This window comes from Lagenorhynchus albirostris, chromosome 2 (genome assembly GCF_949774975.1).
Source record: "Lagenorhynchus albirostris chromosome 2, mLagAlb1.1, whole genome shotgun sequence".
Taxonomy (NCBI): domain Eukaryota; kingdom Metazoa; phylum Chordata; class Mammalia; order Artiodactyla; family Delphinidae; genus Lagenorhynchus; species Lagenorhynchus albirostris.
The window spans coordinates 178,476,775-178,501,904 of record NC_083096.1 but is presented as its reverse complement, the minus strand read 5'-3'; the positions used below and the strand labels follow the sequence as shown (position 1 = coordinate 178,501,904).

The following is a 25,130-nucleotide window of genomic DNA, read 5'->3' as shown; positions in this document are numbered from 1 at the left end:
AACAGCACTATTTTTCTTAGAGTCCAAAACTGGAAATAACCCCCAGTATCCATCAGCAGGGGAATGGATAAATAAATCATGGTATATTTACATAATAGTACATAGCAAAGAAGAGAGGAATTACTGCGTATACACACACACACACACACACACACACACACGGAAATCATAAACTGTAGCTATATAAGCAAGTTGGAAAAGCAGTTGATGTATTTTATTTATATAAATTTAAGAACATACAAAACTGTTCTCTGTATTCTTTACTCCATAAAAAGACATAGGGTAAAACTATGAAGAAAAGTAAGGCAATAATGACAAAATTCTGCAGGCCTCAGTGGAGAGATGGTGGGCAAAGAAATCTGGGAGGGTCATACAGTGGAGCTACAGAGGTGAGAGTCATGTTCTGTAATGCGCTGGTGGGTACCTGGGGTTTTGTTTATTGTTGCTGTTTAAACTCTACATATATTTTATAAGTATATCTACTAAACATTTAATTAAAAAAGCATAAAAGCAAAGGGAAAAAACAGTCTTAATCTTGCAAATTGAGATGCTGTGCACCCAGGCCTATTTAGACCAGAGACCAGGGCATACCATATGATAAGCACAAGTCCACGAAATTTGCCTCCTGTCCCCTCTTTCTGAAACCTTCGAACCACTTTTTTTTTTTTTTTTGCGTTATGTGGGCCTCTCACTGTTGTGGCCTCTCCCGTCGCAGAGCACAGGCTCCGGACGCGCAGGTTCAGTGGCCATGGCTCACGGGCCCAGCTGCTCCGCGGCATGTAGGATCTTCCCGGACCGGGGCACGAACCCGCGTCCCCTGCATCGGCAGGCAGACTCTCAACGACTGCGCCACCAGGGAAGCCCTCGAACCACTTTTTGACTTCTTTTTCCAAAGAGAGGAATGCTTACATGTCCACCTTGGTTAAATGACACTCATTTAGTCACTGGAATGTAGGAAGATAAGCAACAAGAAGGTGAAGAGGCTTTTACAGCACAGGAAGAAGAGTTCAGTAAAATATATTGAAATCAGCTTGGGTACCCGTGGCATTAAACTTTTAAAAAATTTTGACACAAAACACTTTTCCTGTAATCAGGACTTGAAGCTATAGCAATGAGAGGGGTCTGTGTATGTGTGCTGGGGTGGGGAAATAAAGGTGCCCCTGAAATGATACTATGTTTACTCAGTTGGAATTGATTGAAACCAATTTTGTCCTTTAGAATGACTTTGGAATGGGTTGATAAAGGGAAGGTCCAGATCTTGCACTGTCAGTGGCCTTCTCACAATTTTCCTTGGTATTTAATGACTTCTCATATGGCACCTTAACTAAGCTGGTATCCCTCTCTGTTTCTTACATTTTTCTTCTACTGGGATAAAGTTTATGGTCTTAAAGAAGGGCATTAGATTGCACCCTCTTCTAGATGAGATAAATTCATTTACCATTAACTTATTGAGCACATTTTTTTTTTTTTTTTTTTTGCGGTATGCAGGCCTCTCACTGTTGTGGCCTCTCCCGTTGCAGAGCACAGGCTCCGGACGCACAGGCTCAGCGGCCATGGCTCGCGGGCCCAGCCGCTCCGCGGCATGTGGGATCTTCCTGGACCGGGGCACGAACCCGTGTCCCCTGCATCGGCAGGCGGACTCTCAACCACTGTGCCACCAGGGAAGCCCCCTGAGCACATTTTTTAAAGTATTCTTCAAGATCATGATTTTAATGATTATATAGTATTCTGTTGGATTTATGAACCATAATTTATTTAGCTCATCACCCATTATCAGACACTTGAGCCTTAAAACCACTTCTTAGGGCTGCTGTAAAGAATGTAAACCCTCTGGGCTTCCCTGGTGGCGCAGTGGTTGAGAGTCTGCCTGCCGATGCAGGGGACACGGGTTCGTGCCCTGGTCCAGGAAGATCCCACATGCCGCGGAGCGGCTGGGCCCGTGAGCCATGGCCGCTGAGCCTGCGCGTCCGGAGCCTGTGCTCCGCAACGGGAGAGGCCACAACAGTGAGAGACCCGCGTACTGCAAAAAAAAAAAAAAAAAAAAAAAAAGTAAGCCCCTCACAAGTGGGGAAGGAATTATTTTTATTTTTTACCTATTTATTAAAAAAATTATTTATTTGGCTGCACTGGGTCTTAGTTGCGGCATGCGGGATCTGGTTCCCTGACCAGGGATCAAACCCGGGCCCCCTGCATTGGGAGCACGGAATTTTAGCCACTGGACCACCAGTGAAGTCCCAGGAATTGTTTTTAGAAGGCAGTTTATGCAGCCGTCTATCTGGCACCTCTTACCTGCTTGTCTAAATAAACATCTTAAACTTGGAATGTCCAAAACTGAATATCTGATATATCCTCTTGAATTCTTACTCCCCTGCATTCTCCCTCAACTCAGTTAAAGGCAACTCTACCTTTGTAGTTGCTCAGGGCAAAAATCGTAAAACATCCTTGACTCTCTCTCTTATCCTCTATCCATCATAAAGCCCTGTAGGCTCTGCCTTAGAGTATACCCAGAATCTTACTTTCCACCTCCTTTACTGCCACCACCTACAGTAGCCTCCTTACAAGTCTCCTTGCTTCAGCCCTTGCCCTCTAGTAATCTGTTCTCCATCCTTTTAGAATGGAAGTCAGATTACTTTTTTGCTCTAAACTCTCAGATGGTTCCCATTTCACTCAGAACAAAAGCTGAAGTCTGTGCAGGGACCTCCCTTCTCCCTTTGCCAAACCTCTGTAGCCTCCTTGGTCTTTCCCTTAGTAATGCAGTGGGTAAATATTCCCAAGTCTAAAGTAGTCTTCAGGAACATGATTTTAGTGGCTGTATTGTAGTTATGAATCATACATTGTTTAGCTCATCCTCTGTTATCAAATACTTGAGCCTTAGCCTCTCCATTTATTAAATGGAGATGTTGCTAATGCCTACCCAGCTCTCTATTCCTAGGTTGTTGTGAGGATCAAATGGAATTGGGTGTCCGCGTAGGATGGTATTTGAAAGTTATTTGTGAAATTGTTTTTTGTGGTTAGTTTTGGTACCTAAATCATTATTTTCAATGGGAATATAAATGTATAGGCAGAAACAGTTGAACCTGTCACTAAAGGAGGGGGCCTTTGGTATTGTGTGTTTGGAACTGCTTTTTATTATAGTGTATAATTCAAACTTCTTCAATTACCTAAATAAGTTGTTTTCACATCTGGATTCTGAAACGGCCAAGAGAGAAGACTGAAAAAAATCTTGTAGGAAACCTGCTGCTTTGCATCTTACTGTTTTAGTCTTTTGAGGTTGCCTTGATTAAATCCAGACTGTACTTCATGTGGCCTTTATATGTACATTTGTTGCTTTTTTCAAAGGGGAAAGCAACCATGCCCAGTTTTGTTTGTTTGTTTGTTTGTTTTAAATGCCTTCTTTGCAATTCTCAAGGGTTGTTTTGGAGTTCATTTTTGAAAGTCTGTGCCAACAACACAGTACTGATAGCTTTTGGTAGTTGCCCAGTGAAGTGTGAAGCACTTGCAGTGGGAGCTCACAAAGTCTGGAGTGTGGTTAGAGAGACCGCGAAAGGGGCTACTCGTGCCGATTTTATAGTAGGCGAAGTTGGTGTTCACAGACTTAATTTTTTGTAGTATATCAACAACGTGCTTATTTTATGAACAAACATTTCTAGTGGGCTAAAAACTGTTCTTGGTTGTACTGTTTAGGGATGAGTGCTTTGTTCATATAGGTGGTAAGAATAAGAAATATGAAATTAGGTTTTTGAGGGCGTATGTGGGAAATTAGATTTTTGTTAACTCAGCAAAAATAGGCTGGGAGGCCACCAGGGGCTCAGAGTGTTTTTAGTTTCATCTTAGAGATAAGTAATCAAAGCAGTGTGATGACCATTATGAAGGTATTAGGAGAGGTATCTAAATAACTGAGGGGCAGGGCCAGGAAAGGTGGGGAATGTCTGGGAAGCCTCTTTTGTTTTGGCAGAACAGAAAACTGTACTGCCAGAATTAGCAGAAGCTACATAAAGAGGAAATGATTTAACTACAATTACTGTTTCCCTGTGACATTGTTCTGGTCTGATACTAGAGTTCCTTTTGTAACTGTGAATAAAATTGAGAAGGCAAAATGGGTGAAGGGGAAAACAAAATCAGCTTTTACTTTTTAAATTGCCTTTTAGTTGGGGGAAAACCACTGCGATTAGTAGGTAACGACAAGACAACAATAATAAACGCTTAAGCTATGCCAGCCACAATTAGACGCTTACAGACTTTAACTCATGTAATCCTCACAACAGTCCTATGGCAGATACTCTTATTTTCCCCATTTCACAGATGAGGGCATAAATACTGGCTAACTTGCCTGGGGTCACACATCTAGGATTGAGAGAACTAGAAAATGAACTGGTGCTGTCTGGCTCCAGAGCCCTCATTCTTTTTTTTGTATCTGCCAATCCCAAACTCCTCATTTATCCCTCCCCCACACCTTTTCCACTTTGGTAACCATAAGTTTGTTTGCCATGTCTGTGAGTCTGTTTTGTAAATAAGTACATTTGTGTCGTATTTTAGATTCCACATATAAGTGATATCATATGGTATTTGTCTTTCTCTTTCCGGCTTCACTTAGAATGATATCTCTGGGTCCATCCATGTTGCAGCAAATGGCATTCTTTCTTTTTTTTTTTTTTATGGCTGAGTAGCATTCCATTGTGTGTGTGTGTGTATACATACCACATCTTTTATCCATTCATCTGTTGATGGACACTTAGGTTGCTTCCATGTCTTGGCTGTTGTAAATAGTGCTGCTATGAACATAAGGATGCATGTATCTTTCTGAATTAGAGTTTTCTCCAGATAATGCCCAGGAGTGGGATTGCTAGATCATATGGCAACTATATTTTTAGTTTTCAAAGGAACTTCCATACTGTTTTCCACAGTGGCTGTACCAATTTACATTCCCACCAACGATGTACGAGGGTTCCCTTTTCTCCACACCCTCTCCAGCATTTACTATTTGTAGACTTTTTAATGATGGATGATCTGACTGGTGTGAGGTGATACCTCATTATAGTTTTGAGTTGCATTTCTCTAATAGTGATATTGAACATCTTTTCATGTGCCTTTTGGCCATCTGTATGTCTTTGGAGAAATGTCTATTTAGGTCTTCTGCCCATTTTTGGATTGGGTTGTTTGTTTTTTTGTTATTGAGTTGTATGAGCTATTTGTATATTTTGGAAATTAATCCCTTGTCGGTTGCATCGTTTGCAAATATTTTCTCCCAGTCTATAGGTTGTCTTTTCGTTTTGTTTATGGTTTCCTTTGCTGTGCAAAAGCTTTTAAGTTTGATTAGGTCCCATTTGTTTATTTTTGCTTTTGTTTCTATTGCCTTGGGAGACTGACCTAAGGAAACATTGCTATGATTTATGTCAGAGAATGTTTTGCCTATGATCTCTTCTAGGAGTTTTATGGTGTCCTATCTTATATTTAAGTCTTTAAACATTTTTGAGTTTATTTTTGTGTATGGTGTGCGCGTATGTTCTAACTTCATTGATTTACACGCGGCTGTCCGGCTTTCCCAGCACCACTTGCCGAAGAGACTGTCTTTTCTCCATTGTATATTCTTGCCTCCTCTGTCGAAGATTAATTGACCATAGGTGTGTGGGTTTATTTCTGGGCTCTGTATTGTGTTCCATTGATCAATGTGTCTGTTTTGGTCAGAGCTCTGACTCTTAATCTCTGACCTGTGTATATTGCTTCTCAAAATATTAAGTTTTACTGTTCCGTGTAATAAGACTGAACGCCTGTGTCTATTTAGAATTTAACTGTTAGGTTAAAATTTATCTTGATGTCCTTTTTTGATTCAGGGAAATTATTAATAAAAAGGGCATTATTATTAGTTGAGACATCTTTGTACCACTTAACTTAAAGAAAAGCTGGACCTTCCCTGTCATCTCCCTTCAGAATCATTCAAAATTTGCTTAGGAAGAGCAGAATTGTTAATTGAGAGTTTGTTTAACGTTTATTATAGCTAGCATATTTATTTTATACTCACTTGATGACAGTGTGACACTACAGAGTTGGTAGATTTTTTTCTTCTTTTCTTCCATTTGAATGTTCAATACTCTGGGATTGAGTATATAGTTGACCCTTGAACATCAAGGCGGTTAGGAATGCCGACCCTCTGCACAGTTTAAAATCCACCTATAATCTATAATCGACCCTTTGTATCTGCGGTTCTGCATCTATGGATTCAACTAGCCCTAGATCGTGTAGTACTGTACTATTCACTTTTGAAAAAATCCACATATAAGTGGACCCACACAGTTCAAACCTATGTTGTTCAAGGGTCAGTTGTATAGTGAATGCATATAGTACATTTATCCTGTTTTATAAGATTTAGAATCTAATTTTGTTATTTTAAAAGATCAAGAAATTTTATGATTGTAGGTCTTTTGCTCAAATCTACTTTATGACAGTATGCTTTATGCCATTTTAATATATTTTCGGCAATATATTATTCTAAGTAGGGGAGAGGATGCTTCTGGGGCTTGGCTTTATGGTTTTGGAATATAAATGGTATATAAAATAATCGTGTGCCATTTTTCTTAAATTTGGATATAGTAGAAAGTTTTTGAAGAGGAAGTTTGTGCCGAAGATATCACTGGTATTTTTAACAAGCTTAAAACATGCCATCAGAGAAAAGTTAATATAAAGTTACACTGTTGCCACGATGATATGTTAATTGTAGTTGCAGGCAAAATCTTTAATAGTTTGCCAACAACAGTGTAATTGCTGCATAGAGACTTTGAGATATTAGATAAACAAATTTATTCTGGAGAATAAAAGGGCTTTTAAGTACAAATCTTGTTTTGACTGCCTTGTTTTCTAGGACTTAGTAATTAAAACATTATTTCTGCATCTTGATGCTGGAGTAACAAAGTTGTAAAGAAGGCCAGGAAAAAGGGGGGTAAAGTTGGGGGACTTCGCAGACTTTGTAAGGCTAATTTTGACTTGAAGGCACTCTAAGAAAGAGAAGATGGTCTTGCGGTTCATCAGTAAACTAAAGCCTATGGAACATTTTATGGGGAGTCATTTTAAAGGCATTCCATTGATCTTGAATAAGGGTCTTCAAGCCTTTACGTGAAAGGTGCTGTCCTGTTCTTCATTCTTCTCCGGCTCTCCTAAGGTAAGGAATGTCAGCTACAGCATAAAGAATAAAAAGTCTGAAGGCACAAGGGGAAAGGTGTGCAAGGTGCAGGGAGAGGATAAACTCAAGGTCCTCTCCCCTGTGGACCTGGGAAAAGATACAATCAGATCTTCAGTTCTGAGGCTGCCTTTCTGATTTATGAAGGGAGAGTTAAGAAAACAGCCTGGAAACCAGATGAGATCTGGATGGTGATGGGAACCAAGGCCCAGAGGTGAGGATGAGCCAGAGTGAGTTATGGGGAAGTCAAGTGATAGCCTGACAAAGACTCTTCCTCTTGGGAGTCCAGAAGGTGGTTATGATAGTAGCTAACATAGCTTGATTTCCTTTGTCTCTTGGCTCTCAGGACCCCATGCTCTCCTGATTGCCTTCCTTCCTCCCAGGCCATTCTCTGTTCTTCCTTTCCTCCTGTGTTAAAAGTACACCAGGACCTTGTCTCTCCTCTTTGATCTCTTTTCTGTCTATAGGGAAGACACACTCCTAAGTGATTTCATCTAGGCTCAAGGCTTTAAATGTCATTGAGGTGACAATGACTCCCAAATTCATTTCTCCAGCCTGCACCCCTTTGTACAACTCCACACTTGTCTACCCGGCTGCTAATTTAACTCTACTTAAAGGCCTAAGAAGTATCTCAAACTCAGCGTGTCTTCAACAGAACTGATTTCCCCTCCTTGCCCAACTAAAGTGGCTCTTCATTCATTCTTACCCATTCTTTAGTTTCTCAGACCAAAAATATTGGGGTCACTCTTCTTTTTCTTACAGGCCACCTGTAATTCATCAGTAAGTCAGTCTTGTTGTCTCTGCTTTCACAGTCGCTCCTAAATCTGGTTACTTTTTATCGTTTCTACTCTAGTCCAAGAACACTCCAGTAGCTTCCTATCTTTCTGTTTCTGCTTTTGTTCCTATGTAGTAGCCGGAGTCATATTCTAGAAATGTAAATCAGATTATGTCAGCTTGTGCTTCAAGTCCTTTGTTGGCTTCCTATCACTTTTAGAATATAACTAAAAACCCTCACCTTGGCCACAGGCCCCAGAGAATTTGGCCTCTGGCTAGCCCTCTGACTTCACATGCCATTATAGTTTACTCCTTTGGCAACACTGGTGGTCTTGCCGGGCCCTAAATGTCATGCAGGTCCCTGCTCGGATGTGGCAGCCTGCCACTCTTATCTAAAAGAGTCACTCCTGCTACCTCCATTGTCACCGTTATATCTCCTAAGTCTTCTTTATTTTTCTTCCAGGTTGTACTATCTCTATTAGTTAATTATCTGACTTCCTGATTAGAATGTAAGCTCCTTCAAGGCAGGGACTGTTTTTTCACTAGATACCTTCAGGCCTGGGGCATGGTAGGCACCCAAGTATTTGCTAAATGAAAGAATATTTTGAGTATTTACTTTGTGCTAGGTCCTGAGCTAAAACTCTTGACATCGATTAGTGATTAATCCTCCTAACAAGTTCTATAAAGGTAGGCACTATTATTGTTGTACCCATTTTACAGATAAGAAAACTGAGGCTTACTGATTGTTATGTGCTGAGTTTATAGATGGACCCTAGGATAATATTGGATACTTAGGGTGGAGTTAGATCAAAGCCTCTACAGTATTCTATTTTCTTCACTGCTAAAATATTTAATAATGTCTTCTAGAAATATTTTCTAGATCAACTCAAGTTTTGATCATTGAATATTGGGTCAAATTGTAAGACAAAATTCAGTTTTGGATCGAGAAACACAATGCTTTTGATATAGGAATGGACCTTTCTTTCTCCTGGCCCCGACAAATGCCACAGACTTGAAACTCATGGATTTCTGATGCCAGATGCAGTTCTCATGGGAGGCATTATGTAAATGGCAAAGATGTTCTGCAGTAGTGGTTGTGTTCTGTGTAATTGGTCTCCACACTTCCATTCATGCTTTCCTCCAATCCAGTCTCCATGCTTTAGTCCATCCATCACTGTAGTCAAGCCACTCCAGTGGCTTCTCACTGCTCAGGGGTTCACCAGCTCCTTGAGGTCTGTCCACGACCCTGAGATTTAGTGCTTTTCTACCCTTTGCTGCTCACTGCATTTGAGCTACACCTGTCAAACCAGTGCCTGGGTTTCACGTCCTTCTTTTTGCCCCAGGGCTTCCTAATGCAGTTCCCTGGCCTGGGATACACATTGCCCAGTGGGCTCTGGCCTTGGAGCCAGATGGTCCAAATTTCAGTTCAGGCTCTGGCCTTGGACAACTCAGGCGCTCCAAGTGTAAAATGGAGATGATGCAACGTGAGGTTATTTTGTGGATTAAATGAGTGTGTACATGTAATGCTTTAGCACAGTGCTTGGAACATAGTAAGCATTCAGTAGGTGTTGGCTGATATTATTATCACTCGGCTTTCCTTAGCTATCTCCTACTTATCCTTCAGCTCCCCCTTCTCTTTCACCAAATCAGAGTTTACTGACTAAAAAATTGCCTCTTTTATATATGTTTCCTTTTATATGTTTCTGTTTATATGTTCTTATAGGACCCCATGCTTATCTAGCATGGATCTTACCATAATTTGAAAGCATGTATTTATTTTGTGTGATTATATGTCTGTCTCCTCCATTGACTCTGAGCTCTAGAAGGGTGGAAATAACTCTTTTGCTTGCCATTGTATCCCTAACCCAGTGCCTGGTACATAGTTTGTGCTTAATAAATGTGCTCAGTAAATGTGCCCAGTGAATAAAGGGCTCTTAACTTTTCCTTTCTTAAAATAGGATCTTGGGATCTTTTGTGATAACCCTTCCTTTGAGAAAGAGTAATGTCAGCATGGAAACTAGCATTATTTCAAACTTGGGAGCTCATTGAGTACAAGTACACAGGGCAAAGGGGCAGGGACTACTGGAAGATAGGCAGAAAGATCAGGAACATGGACTTGTCCAGATGGATGTTGTTGTAACATCTGGGCTTTGAGTGATGCACCATCCTGGTTGTAGCTGTGATATTCAACAGTGATTCAACGAGTTCCTGTATAATCCCTGCTCTGTGCTGGGCATTGAGCCAGGTGCTGAGCACCTCACCCTTCTAATTGAATGTATGTTTCAGGGGAACTACTTGGAAAGATGAATGCTGAGAACATTAGCATCTATTTACGTCTTTTGGTGTTTTTACCATATGGCAGTGCCTCTTGGGTGTGTGTCTTGTGTGTGAGGTCAAGAATTTGTTTCCTACCTACACAAGAATCGTTATGCGAGGCAAGCTTGTCATATCTGGGACACTGGAGAAAATTTTGCAGCAACAGATTTTAATGTGGTAAGATACCTCCGTCTGCCATGAGATTCCATATTTCCTGTGAAATGCAGAGTGTAAAAGACAATTGTAAAGACCTGGGGAAGAAGAGGGATTTCTAGTACCTATTCCACTCTTCTGCCCCCAATGTACTTTCCTTTATCCTTGCCCTTCCTGCTGACCTCCATCAGCACATCTTCTTTTGCCTGTACTATTTAAAACCTGGTAATCTTTCCTCTTGTTCCCTGTTTACCTATTACTGCTGTTTCCTAGAAGTTGTATTTCTGTTCTCTAGACTGGAATTTAGGTACCTCCTTTCCCGGAGGTTAATGATTCTTGCCAGAAGCTGAATTAGTTGGTTGCTCAGGGAGAAAAGACTCAGTAAGCAAGTGGTATTGAGAGAGCTACATTCCAGTTCACAAATAAGCGTCACCTACTTATGAAGTCAGTACCGTGAGTGATATAGAAAGAGGGGTCATGGTTTCCAGCCACAAAGAAGGGACAGTCTGTAAGGAAAGATGAAACTAACATATTCATTAGTTTTTCGGGTATATATTGAGTATCTACTGTATGTCAGGCACTGTCCTGGGAGCTAGGGGATAGAACCGTGAATGAAACAGAAGTTCTGGTCTCATGGAACTTACATTCTAGTGACTCATATAATAAGTCAGGTGGTCATGAGAGCAATGAAGAAAAATAAGGCAGGGTAAGAGGATGGAGAGTGAAGTGAATGCTGATTTAAATTAAATGGTCAGAAAAGGGCTGTCTGATAAGGTGATGTTTGAACAGAGAACTGTATGAAATTAAGGAGTGGGCGAGTCAGATACCTGGGAGAAAGCATTCCCAGCAGAGCAGTAAGTACAAAGACCCTGAAATGAGAATGTGTCTTCAGTAAGAAGGCCAGTGGGATCAGAGTAAAGATTGAACCTTTGGAGAGGAGGTCACAGAGGGAGTGGAGTTTTGTTCAGTGTATTATCGGAAGGTTCACTGGAGGTTTGCCGTGGAGGTGATCCGGATTACGTCTGAGAAGGGTCATTATCTACAGTGTGGAGATGAGACTTTTCAGGGGCTCAGGGGAAAAATGGGGAGCCCAGTTAGTAGGTATTGCAGTCGTCCAGGCGAGAGAGATGGTGAGTTGACCAGGGTGGTACTGATGGTGGTGGTGAGAAGTCATGGGATTCTGGATACATTTTGAAAGTAGAACTGACAATGTAGATCAGATGTGGAGAATTGCTGGTGGAGGTGGGTCCAGATGTGGAGTATACTGTGTGTCCAGAGAAATCTTGATAGAAGAAGAGGCCTCAGGTGCAGAAGGAGTTTAAAAGAGGTCTTGAAAAGTGGCATGAAATGATGATTTTTATAGGAAATAAAGCACTATGAAGTATACAGCACTTAAAATAGAGTTATGTTCTGGCTAGTCCTCAAAGATATGCCAGGAGTCCATTCCTTGAAGAAAAAGTGTTGATTTGTCTGAGACAAACTCTGTCCACTGATAACACTTGACCCTGGGAGGCATAAATGTTTGTAATAGCTTTTACATTGGTGAAAATATGGTTTATATGTTGAACATATTCATTAATTACTAGAATTCCATTCATATGTGCCTGCTTTCTGGGAGACAAATTAGAAGTCCTGCACACTGTGTTTTAGCTCAGTTGACTTTGATACAAGAATCACTATGTTAAATATTGCCCAGTCTTTTCGGTGATAGAATTCTCTCTATATTCTTACTGTGAAAGTTAATAAAATTTACTGGTATTTTATGTATATATTGCATAGGTATATACTGTTTTGGTTTTTCCTTTTAGGTTCCTGAAAATGGTACAAGATTTAATGAAATTAAAATTACACATGACCTGTGGAGCACACTCATCTGAGTGCCTGTTTGGTGTAGGGCAGTGTAGAGGGTCCGTAAGACATGGTCCATGTACTGAAGGGATTTTTAATGTGGTAGGAGCACCGGAGATTTGATGGCACATCTAAAGGACTCCAATGTAGTATTTTGACTCTTGCCAAGAAGTAGAATTCTTATGCTTTAGCTTATTTTATCAGTGAACTTTCCTTGCTTTGGTTTAAAAACCACGGAATATGGTTATCATACCCACCAAACATTGGGGGAATTTAAAACAAGATAAAATACGTGTTTTTGAAAATTAACATTTGTATAGTGCTTTACTCATTTAATCCTGTGAACTAGGTATTACCTCAGTTTTATTTTTAACTATTTATTTGTTTGGCTGGGTCTTGGTTGCGGCACGCAGGATCTTCATTGCCGCATGCGGGATCTTTTAGTTGCGGCATGCGAGCTCTTAGTTGTGGCATGCGGGATCTAGTTCCCTGACCAGGGATCGAACCTGGGCCCCCTGCATTGGGAGCGCAGAGTCTTAATCACTGGACCACCAGGGAAGTCCCTTACCTCAGTTTTAGAGGGGACACAAAAGTGTAGCAATACCCAAGGTCACAGAAAAATCTAAATCTATATATATCTATATCTATCTATCTATCTATCTATCTGTCTATATATAGATATATATATATTTTTTTTTTGGTTGCGCTGTGTGCCTTGTGGGATCTTAGTTCCCAACCAGGGATTGAACCTGGGTCCTCAGCAGTGAAAGCTCAGAGTCCTAACCACTGGACCATCAGGGAATTCCCTAAATCTAAATATATTTCTTAATTGTTCTTACTGATGCTGGTCCTTTGTTTCCAAATCCTATACCCTTTCTATTACATGTTCTCTCTCCCCCCTCCCCATTTTTATTGATGGTTGGAAACATCCTGTTTCTTAGTTGGGTTAAAGGAAGTGAGATCACAGCTGTTATTCAGAAAGAAAAATCCTTTCGCACATATGAAAATATTAATTCATTGTCCATGCAAGTAATAGTGGAGTTCATGGGCTTCTGATGTGCTCAAGCGCTGTCATTAATATTTTATCCTTATAAGTTTTTTTCCTTTGCAGAGTTTTGGAGTTAAAAAAAATTTTTGCTAGTAAATATTTAAAATAGTCAAGATAATACAATGTATATGTAAATATAAAGAATAATATAAAACAACTCTGTAACTGCCACCCATTCTAACATATAGAAATGACCCATACCTTCTGAGTCTTTCTGCTTACACCTTTCCCCCCCTAAGTCTGGTAACAAGAATATTGAATTTTGCATTTTTCCAAGGTGTCTTTAATATAAATATCTTTCATTTAGGAATGAAAATCTTTTAAATATTGTGGGTAAATTTCATCTTGTTTCACATAACTTATATAAATGGCTCTTTAAAATTATATTTTGATTTACTTATTTATGTTAAAGATATTTTTGTTGCCTGGAGGCAGTTATTTAAAAGGCAATTTGGTATCGTGTATACAGAAGTAGAAATATAATGTTGTACACATGAAAGTTATCTAACGTTATATACCAATGTTACTTCAATAAAAAAGAAAAAAGGAAAAAAAAAAAAAAAAAAAAAAAAGAAAAAAGGTGGTATCTTTCTTATCTTTCTTTGTATATCTAACACTTAATACACAGCAAATGTGCCCCAAAAAAGTTTGTTAAATGAATTCATGCATCCATGTGCTGAGTGGAATGAATAATAGCTGGAAAGAAAAAAACAGATAAAAATAAAAAGCAGCTTGGTTTTGAAGATGGAAGTTAGGAAAATTTATTAGTTTCAGAAGTTTCAAAGATCTGGGAGAAGGGTATATTGAGGAAGAGGAAAAGGATTTCGTGTGAATCAAGGAAGTTACTCGCTGGCATAGTTTTTCTTTTCCTTTACTAGAGAAAAGGGAACAAAGGAGTAGGATCTGAAAATTTGCCCTTTCTTAAATCGTTCTTGGCAGAATTGGTACTACCAGTGAGTAGCTAAAGATTTAATGAAATGCGGCTTAAAAATTTTATGACAGCGGATTTCCTAAAGGTTAGAAAGTGTTTATTTTAACCGTGGTTTCGAGTGATGAAGTCTACTTCAGAGGTCATACCCTATATATTGTTATTGTCCTCATTGCTGAGCCACTGAAACCTGGAATCTGGTTCACGAAGTATGACACTAATTTCTGTTTTCTTGGTAGAGTTTGTGTGTGGTCTTTCATCTTTTAGGAACTATAATTCTCATAGTTCCTAGTTTCAGATGTTGTAAGGAGAGTTCTGAGCAATGCCTGTGATACAGTTTTGGGGGGCAGTGGTCATAAATGTGCATTTACATGCACATATGTATGCATATGCATAGAAATGCCTTACCGTGTTTGCCTTGGTGATCGCCGCATATAGGGAGTATTTAATTGTTGGGTGACTGGGCTCAGGAACTAGACACTCCAAACTCACATCCTGAATCGCCACTAGCTAGCTCTGTAGCCTTGGGTAAGTTACTTAACCTCTTTTTGATGATTTCTTTATAAAATGGGGATAATAAAACATCTGCCGTATTGAGTGGTTGGGAGGATTAAACAGGTTTGTGCACAGAAAGTACTTAGAGCTCAGAGTAAGTGCTCCATGAATGTTGGCTATTATTTAAATCTTGTAGGTAGTGCCTTTTGTTTAGAAGTGTACTTCTTTGCTTAGGCTACCATTTGTGTGTGGGGAGATGTTCTTTCTAGAACCATGTCTCCTTGTCACATGATTATGTGCTGTGTGAGCCTTGTTAATACTCTGTCAGCATTTGAGGTTGGAACATAGGTGTGGCCATACCCCGTGGAATCCAGTGAGAGAGAGCTAAGCACCGTAGCAACTGTTGCTATTTGTATCCTGAGCAACAGCTGCCCGGGGCAGATTTATTTTTTAATCCTGATCTCAGATAGCTTGGGATGTGGCCCTGCCTTAGAGAAGTGGATTGGTTGGTCTGGGCTTTGAGGCGATTTCATGACCACATGTTACAATGATTCTATTCTGTGTGAAATATGAGGTGCTAAAGCTTTGTGTGTGTGAGGGAGGAAGAGAGGCCAAGCCTCAGCATTCAGTCAGTCCCTGAAGTATGTGACTGGGTTAATCACATGAGAAATCACTTTTTAAAAACAATTTTATTTATTTTTTGGCCATGTCGTGTGGCATGCGGGATCTTAGTTCCCCGACCAGGGGTCGAACCCGTGCCCCTGCGGTGGAAGCACGGAGTCCTAACCACTGGACCGCCAGGGAAGTCCCGAGAAATCACTTTTAATATGGACAGTGAGGCTTCATACTTTTCAGTCAAAAGTAATTTTACTGTTTATGACATTCTACAGATGATTTAGAGGTCTGTGTTTCTAGTGTATACATGCACACACATATACACACGTATATACATATATCTAGTAACTTACGTATTAGTTATTATCAATTGTGGATTTCACAAAAACTATCCTTCCTTTTTTTTTTTTTTGCGGTACGCGGGCCTCTCACTGCTGTGGCCTCTCCCGTTGCGGAGCACAGGCTCTGGACGCGCAGGCTCAGCGGCCATGGCTCACGGGCCCAGCCGCTCCGCAGCATGTGGATCTTCCCGGACCGGGGCACGAACCCGTGTCCCCCGCATCGGCAGGCGGACTTTCACCCACTGCACCACCAGGGAAGCCCCTAAATGCTTTTCTTAAGTAGATGATAGGATCTTTAAAAAGTGTTTGTTTTAAATAGTGGTTGGATTAATTCAGTAATTTTCTAATTTTTATTTCTGATATATTGAAATATTTCAAGCCTTATGAAGCACCTTGAAATAGTAACATGGTCCATTTCCAAATTTTGTCTGCTAACTTACCTAGGATTCAGTCACAAGACATTTACTGAGCACCTACTATGTTCCAAGCTCTGTTGTAAATTCTGGTGGCATCTAGTGAATGTTGTTGGTCTGATTCTTTTCAAATTCTCTATATAGATCCTACCTATTAAAAATGTGTTATTTTTGTTTTTCAATTGCCCAATTCAGATTCAGTAGTATGAATTTACTGATTTGGATGTTTTGAGTTTACAGTATAACATCATGCTGAACTAAAAAACATTTAACTGAGTCACTTATAAAATCAAAACATTTTCATCCTCTAGGTATTATTAACCCAAAGAACCCAAAGGAAGCTCCAAAGTCCTTCAGCTTTGACTACTCCTACTGGTCTCACACCTCGGTGAGTGTACTCATGGTGGTAGAACAGTGTGGGTTTTAAACCTTTTGAAAGAGCCTGCAGGTCCACAGGGAAAGCAAAGATTACCAACATCTAGGGAAATGAAGAGTAAGACCCTTTGCAGTATCCCCTTACTCATTATAGGATCCCAGATCTTGCTGGCTTCTAGGGATTGTTCCTAAACTAGAGTTTGCTTCTGCATCTCTTTGTTGCGCATTTTTGTTCTTTTTTTCCTATTTTGTGTTAGAGTAGGAGATGTTTTAAACTATTGCAAAGCCTAATTGCCAAGGGAAGAGCCTGTGAAAGGGGATGGAAAACATTCTTCACTGAAAGCTGTGTTTATTGAGAAATAGCCACACCACCTGGAACGAATTAAAAGAAATATTTTTGTATGTGGACTTGATCTTTGATCTTTCAGCCCCATTTTCCACTTAAAATTTTCTTGGAGCTCCCTGTGAATGGAAGAGTAATACTTTCAAGGTTATGTAAAATGAAATGTAATCATGTCAGATAATTTCATGTAGATATTTTTATGTATGGCTGGCCTGGATGTCTCTAATAGTGCCTCTGTGTGTGTGCATTTAATGGGAAAAATAAACTATATGTAGGAGGGACTTAAAAATATATTTTAGGTGATTATTCTGATTTCAAACACTTTTATTTATTATAGAAGTAATCAAATAAGCATAGGAAACAATATGAATAAAATGCCATTTATTTTTCCTTTTAATCCTTACAGCCCGAAGATCCCTGTTTTGCATCTCAAAACCGTGTGTACAATGATATTGGAAAGGAAATGCTCTTACATGCCTTTGAAGGATATAATGTCTGTATTTTTGCCTATGGGCAGACTGGTGCTGGGAAGTCTTATACAATGATGGGTAAACAAGAAGAAAGCCAGGCTGGCATCATTCCACAGGTAAAAAACAAAAAAACAAGAATGAAAAACCTCTGTTCATTATTACTCTTAGTCCTCAATTGCATTAACAATTATTTTTATTAGCAAACATTTATTCAGGGACTATTGTATGCGAGGCACAAAGATAAATCTCTTTCCCTGAGAGGAGCTAACAGTCTGATGGAAAAGACTGATATGTATTCATGTCTGTTTTTAAAGGTGGGAAAGTTGACTTTTTGTAAAGGTTTTGCTGTATATCCAATGTCATGTTACTTTATCTTTTGAACAATGTTATCAGCTTCTTTAAAAAGTGATAGTATGTGTCAGGCTCTGTTCTGAATCCTGGGGACACCTGGTGAGTGTTGTTGGTCTGATTTTTTCCCCCAAGTTCATATATAGATCACCTCTTAAGAATATGTTTTTATTTTTTGATTGCCTTATTTGATTGCCTTTCCTTTTATCTTGTTAAATTAATTCTATCACTTAAAGCTTGAACAGTCTGAGGTTTTTTTCTTTTTTAAGAGCAGTTAGTCTTTTGATTCTGTATTGTTTGGGAATGGAGAAAAGTCATGACACAGGTACATTTAAGAAGAACTTCTTTTGCTAGTAACAGGAACATGGTTTGCTTTTATTAATGATATTTGGGATTAATTTTAAAGTGTTCTTTTACTATAGGCCTAGTGTGGCCATTGCTGTATTCTGAAAATAAAATATATAAGGGAGCAATATCTACTTTTTTGAATGGATTATTGGATTATAATTTTAAATTCAGCTATATAATTGAAATGCTTATTATTAATAAAGATTAGGACATTTTCAGAAAAAATGAACATACTAGCATGCACGCACACACACACACACACACACACACACACTCAAATATATTTTTTAAAATTTTGGCTGTGCCAGGTCTTAGTTGCGGCACGCAAGGATCTTTAGCTGCAGTACGCGGACTTCTTATTTGCATAATGCATGCGTATCTAGTTCCCCAATCAGGGATTGAACCCAGGCCCCCTGCATTGGGAGCACGGAGTCTCACCCCCTGGACCACCAGGGAAGTCCCTATTTTTTTTTTTAAACGTAAAAGGTAATGTCTGTATTAAGACATATATTTGGGAATTGTCCTTCTTTGTGTATAGTAATGGTAATAATTATAATACTAATTAGAGGAAACATTAAATGTAGCACTCATAATGTGCCAAGCACAGGTCTAAGTCTTTGCTTTTACTACTATGTATTAACTTCTTTGACAATAAAATAATTGTTTGTAGATATAGCAAGTAATATTAAATAGTCCTTCTATTTCCTTTAATTTATTTGTTATTGGAATTCTTGTATAGTTACATATGTATCTCTTTTCTGGTAGAATTTTTGAATATTTTGTTTTAATGTCAAAGCATGAATTTTTAAGAAGACTTATGTTTTAGAAACTGCTACTTAAAATCCATCTTAAATTCTATTTAGACTTCTAGAGATTCATGAACATATAGTTCATTTTTCAAATGTATATTGATTGCCTTAATACTAAATATATAGCAAACGAAAATTCAGTGGATTTTTCTTAATTATTCTTATTCAAAACATCACATATTTTAAATAAATTCAAAGGATAGGGAGAGTGAAATTTTATAATTTTCCTGATCTAGAAAAATTGTTTTCTGTTAGAAATGTCACTGTGTAATGGAACAGCCTCTCATAAAAGGGATTGGAATCTTAAGGCAGAGGTAAAGGGGAAAAATTTATAGAGTCAAAATTATTCTCAAAAATACCTTTATTTATTACTCTTTTCAAATAGTGTATATTCTCTCTATGCATATATGTATGAATTTACAATGTATATAGTAACAGAACATATAATACAATTTATGTCATGATAAATAAGTGTGCAAAATACAGTTTAATAGTAGTTTTACTCCTACAATTATAATACTGATAGTTGAGTCACAGTTAATTCTAGTATAATATGAAGAGTTGAATTCACATGAAGTAAAATCAATGACATAACAATAGAAGAGACATAATCCCTTCTCTTCCCCTATATGTGGCTTTCTTTCTAAGGAAACATTATTGAGGTGATACTGTTGAGGGACAATAGGGATTAGATGAGAAGAATGTATTAAAAACTTTCCTTTTATTTCATTCAAAGCATTTACCTTTGATGTTGATGCCATTAATATTTAGAGAAAAAAAGAGAAAGGGGATCTCGCTAATCCCTTTAGCACGCATGGGTAATGTAGTACTTCTGATTTATGCTCTTCGTGCCTCTCATTCTGTTTCTACAGTTATGTGAAGAACTATTTGAGAAAATCAATGACAACTGTAACGAAGAAATGTCTTACTCTGTGGAGGTGCGTAAAACTGTGGATTGAAAACAGAGTCCTCTGTGCTCCATTCCCTCAAATGCTACTTTTCAATGGTTCCTAATTATGACTGAGCTATAGATCACTTAACCATTGCCCCAATTCTGTACTTTGAGGCTATTTCTAAGTTTTGGTTATAATGAAGAATGTTGCAATTAAATCCTTGTTCATAAGTTTGTGGCTTTATTTTCAGTTATTTCCTTCTTATGTATGTTGGTTGTCAGATGGTACATTTGAATTGCCAAATGGCCTTTTGAAAGGCTATACCAATTTTCTGTTCCATCAGGAGGGTGTAAGCACCCACTGTGTCCTCGTCATCGTTTAGTAATTTTATTTTTTAATGTTTGCCAATTTAATAAGGGAAATTTTCTCACTTTTAAAATTAGAATTTCTTTGATTAGCAGTGTGATTGAACATCTTGTAAATTATGTATATGCCTGTTTATATTTTGGGATTGCAATGTTTTTGTTATTCATTTGCATGAACTCTTCCCCCTTTAATATTATTAATAATGACTTTTGACAGGCATAAGTTTTTAAAATATATGTAATCAAATCTCTTCTCCTCTTCTCCCCTTTGTAATTGTTTACAATCTTGGAAAGTTATTCTCCATTCAGTGTATATACCCTAGTTCTTTTGAGAAGAGGTCTGTAGAATTACATTTATATATGTTAGTTTATTTGATAAACATTTCCACTTTTTTGTACAAGTGCTTTATGAAGCTGTTGTTTTACACATCCCCATTTTTGGTATTCAGTTTCATAGTAGCTGAAGTTATTAAAACATTCTGTTAACATGAGCTTGTTGTTTTGAGAAATCAGTCTGTTTTTTAAGTGACTTCTAGATTTTTAAAAATGTATATGTTGTGACTTTCTATAGGTCTTATGCAATTCTTAGTTGATCCACTTAGCTGCTTTGGGTTTTTTCTTTACCTTTAAAGTGTTGTATAAATTTCAAAGAATTCTGCCTGGTAACTATGATGTACCAAAAGGGGAATGTGCTGCTCTAAAAATATGTTTTGTTAAAATGAATTCTCTGAATAGCTTGTCTCATCCTATAACTATTCTTTTTTGAATATTAAATGTATAGCAAATGAAAATCAGTAGATCTTTAGTAATCATTCTTATTAAAATATCATAAATTTTAAATAAATTCAAAGGATAGGGAGAGTGACAATGTGATTGAAGTTTTTGAGCTTATAGGTAATAAAAGAAGCTGCCATTTTCTTTCATATTATTCAGAGTTCACAGGCTTATTTGGAGTGCACAGTGTGTCCCTAATCCCAGTGTGAACAACAACTTTGTTGTTCTTCACGTTGGTGGGACCTCTGCCTCCTCTCCTGCCTCTCTCCCTTATTTACTCTGCTGCAGCCACACTGGCCTTCTTTTTTTTTTTGCTGTTTCTGGAATACACCAGGAACATTCCTACCTCAGTGCCTTTTCATTTACATTTCTTTTGGCCTGAAATTTTCTTTCCTGGATGTCTTTTTTTTTTTTTTCTTTTTAATATTTATTTATTTAGTTGCGCCGGGTCTTAGTTGTGACAGGCAGACTCCTTAGTTTCAGCAAGCAGGCTCCTTAACTGTGGCATGCGTGTGGGATCTTGTTCCCTGACCAGGGATTGAACCCGGGCCCCCTGCATTGGGATTTCAGAGTCTTTGCCACCAGGGAAGTCCCAGTATCTTTTTGACTAAGTTTTCACCTCCAAGTCTTTTGCTCAAATCATACCCTCTCAATGAGGCTTGCCATGACCACCTTATTTAATTTTGCAACTTGCCCTCTACCCCAGCACTCCTGACCTCTCTTGCTCTGTTCTTTTTTTTTTATAGTATTCATCACTTCTACCCTACTTTATAATATTTTACTTATTTTTTATGTTTGTTTTTTATTTTCAGTATCCCTTTTAGAATCATAAGCTCATTAGGGCAGGGATCCTTATTTACTGATGTATGCCAAGTGTCTATAAAGTGTCTAGAAGCTGATGGTGCTCAGGGAATTGAATTTGCCAAGTGGGGTCTATGATGGTTGGTTCAGAAGTAGTGATGTCTTTGCATATTAGAGAGTAAGTAACAGAGCACATCAACCTTACTCAGGTTATTTGGGTCCTCTTAGTACCATGCCTGTGTGAAAAGGGACAGCAAGTTTTCCAAGAAAATATAGTATCTTCCTGGGATTCAGGATTGTATGTACAAGTTTTAAGTACACGAGAATGATTAAAGTTGCCATTTCAATTTCTCATGTAGGATAACCTGCTTTAAGAAAGAATATTTGTTGTCCTGTTGTTTTATTCTTGTAATAGATCAATTATCTTTTGAGGGTTTTCAGTATTTTAAAAACTGATTTTAAAATACAGTATAAATATAGTCAGAGCAGACTGAAAGAGAATGGAATGGAGATAGGTTTATTTCAGATATTCTGAAAATGTTTCTCTAGAAATTTAAACTTGAAGAATGCAGGAGTTACATTGTATGCTTGAACAACGCAGTGACACAGAAGTGTTTTATTCCTAGGGAAGCATTGTGATGAGGCTTACTGTGGTGAATTTTTCCCACTTCAGAGGCTTGGTTGCTTAGAGGTCTGATCTTGTAGATCCTTCAAAGCCAGACTCTTGAGTGAAGCTCATCTGACTGATGTTAGGAAACCACCATGTTGGTTTGTTACTTTCCCATGAGGAATAAATATTACCCTGACCAGAACACTCACATTAGCAAGACTGGTATATTATCCTCCTGTGGGCAGACCTCTATTGGAACCCTGTTGTTTTTTTTGGTGAGTATGGAATTGGAGAGGAGTTGATTAGACAAATTAAATGTTCAGTTGCTTCAGATGAAGAAATGATAGTCAAATACATCCCTTTCCATGATAGGAATGTTCTTGCTGATGGGACAAGAATTCCTGAAGTGTACTGTCTGTGGCTTCCCCTTTCCCCGGGGGACTTGGATAGGTCCTCCCAAACAATCAGGTTCCACACTAACCAACGCTTACCCCTTCTGACAGATATATGTTTGGTCACAATGTGGCCAGACTTAAGGTACGAGTCGCAGATCTCTTTTGTCTAACCTGCTCTGGAATATTGATGTTGTTCCTTGGTTGTAACACTAATAGAAATCTTGTTTCCAAGCTTTTGGAGTAACCTCATGGTAATCCCCAATTATTGACAACAGCATGCATTAAAAAAATCCGAAACACTAATAACTGATAAGTTACTACTAAAAATGATATTTTTTCTGCCTAAGACAAGTAGCAGCTATTGTGTGCTGAGAGAGCCTGTTTACCCCCTTTTCTTTCCTGAGAAAGTCAGAAGGCTGGTTCTAACCTACTCAGTTGTATCTATGTTACTGGTAATAGAATAAAAGGGACTGGAATTGTTATTTCATATTGTAAAGGTTACTGATCTCTAATTGTAGAGCTTTTAATAAAAGGTGAAAAGATAAAAAGATTTTAAAATCTTTTTAACTTTTTCCAAGTCCTCTAAATCACTTTAATAATATGTTCCTAGGTGAGCTACATGGAAATTTACTGTGAAAGAGTACGAGACTTGCTGAATCCAAAAAACAAGGGTAACTTGCGTGTGCGTGAACATCCACTTCTTGGCCCATATGTGGAGGATCTGTCAAAGTTGGCAGTAACTTCCTACACAGACATTGCTGACCTCATGGATGCTGGGAACAAAGCCAGGTATGGTAGGAAATAGACTGATGACTGAGGTCTTTGGTATATTTTGAGGCCTTTTGTTCCTGGTTAAGGATTTGAGACCACATTTATAACTATGAAAGTTGCTTTCACTGTGGAGTCCTCTGATCCTTTGGCTATGCTAGAGAAGCAGGGTCCTCAACATATTTGGTATCCTTCTCATCCAAACAATGCACTGCTGAAACACGTTAGAACTTTAAGTTTTACTATTAGGTTTTCATCAAGTTGTGGTAAAATGTTGGTTATCACATGCCTATGGTAGTAATTGATTCCAGAATAACTGAGCACCTAATAAAGAATAAAAATCAAATGCCTTGGTGGTTTCTAAAGGTATAGCTGGAGTATGAAGAATGATTCTGATGGGGTGCCTTTGGAGTTGGCAGGTAACTTGATAAGTTCACAGATAAGGTATATTGAGAGCAATTTTGTGTAAGTGACAATCTTGTAATCTGAATAAGTTTAAAGCTGTCGCTTGTGATTATTATGCTTATAATTTGAAGGCTATTGTCATTTTAACATTCATCTAAGGATTCCATTGTCATGTGGTCACATTTATGTTTTTTTAGGACAGTGGCAGCTACCAACATGAATGAAACAAGTAGCCGTTCCCATGCTGTGTTTACCATTGTTTTCACCCAGAAGAAACATGATACTGAAACCAACCTCTCCACTGAGAAGGTAGGAGAACTTCAGTGTCTGGGCTTGAGTTGTGTGGAATGGGGATTTTCAGAAGTCCCTCCTGCTACCTTCTGATTTTGTGGAAGGGAAGAAAGTTGCCCTTTTACTTAATGAAGGGTATTTTATACTTTCCACTAGTCATTTTTATTCCACTCTAAACCAGTTTTGAGCATGGGTTCTTGAGTGAAATTGCAAGATATAAAATAAGGTTAAGAAAAAACAATCCAAGACTTTTGAGTCTCAAAAACTGCTCTATGCAATAGAGTTAAGCAGTTCTGTGGGGAAGAAGATCCTTCCTTTTCTTCTTGACTAGAATCTCTTAATTACCTTGTTAACTTCTCTGGTATGTGTATTTTAGTTTTTTGAGCTCTGATAATGTTACTGTGGAATTAAACTGTTTAAGCAAACAGTTAAGCAGACAATATGTATTTTATTCTTGGGAAAAAAATAACTGCACAGCATTTCTGATGTTCGTCAAATACCTGTGCTTGTTAGTTTCTCATTTTCTACAGTGGTTGGTTAAATTTAGTAGACTTCGGGATTAAACTGCTTGCTTTAGATCTTAGCTCTGCCATTTTTCTGCAGTGTTATGTTGGGCAAGTTAGTCTTTGTGCCTCAGTTTCTCTAACCTCATAGGATTGGTGAAGAGGAGTAAATATTAATGTAGGGTAAGTGCATCTACTAGTGCCTGGCACAGAGTAGCCACTCAATAAATGTTAATTTTATTGTTATTACTATTAATAATAGACTTACGTTGATTTCTACTCTGCCTACATTCCCAAGTAGCACGCAGCTGGATTTTTAAATCTGAAGTTAGATTTATTGTCGTGGCTGTTATAAAAGATCTTGCCTTATAAACTGAGTACTTTGTGATGCTGATATCACTAAAAACTAAAATCAGCTTTTAGTTGGTGACTTGTTTGTTCATTTTAGCTGAAGATTATTTTTCAAAATACACTCTTCATATAGGTGATCAAATAACTTGACACTGCCTAGCCAGAGGTTCTATATTAAT

The 25,130-nt window shown here is 38.3% G+C and overlaps 1 protein-coding gene across 13 annotated transcripts in view; it reads left to right on the top strand.

The window, feature by feature from the left end:
• Positions 1 to 25,130, top strand: part of KIF1B (kinesin family member 1B) — a 148,685-nt gene that overhangs the window by 22,036 nt on the left and 101,519 nt on the right. For 12 of the 13 annotated variants that reach the window (XM_060141477.1, XM_060141483.1, XM_060141480.1 and 9 more), the window contains 5 exons: positions 16,414 to 16,490; positions 17,227 to 17,406; positions 19,668 to 19,733; positions 23,244 to 23,422; positions 24,004 to 24,115. In XM_060141477.1, the coding sequence (XP_059997460.1) occupies positions 16,414 to 16,490; positions 17,227 to 17,406; positions 19,668 to 19,733; positions 23,244 to 23,422; positions 24,004 to 24,115 (614 nt within the window). The remainder of the gene's footprint in view (positions 1 to 16,413; positions 16,491 to 17,226; positions 17,407 to 19,667; positions 19,734 to 23,243; positions 23,423 to 24,003; positions 24,116 to 25,130) is intronic. The other variant, XM_060141481.1, reaches the window with a different exon arrangement.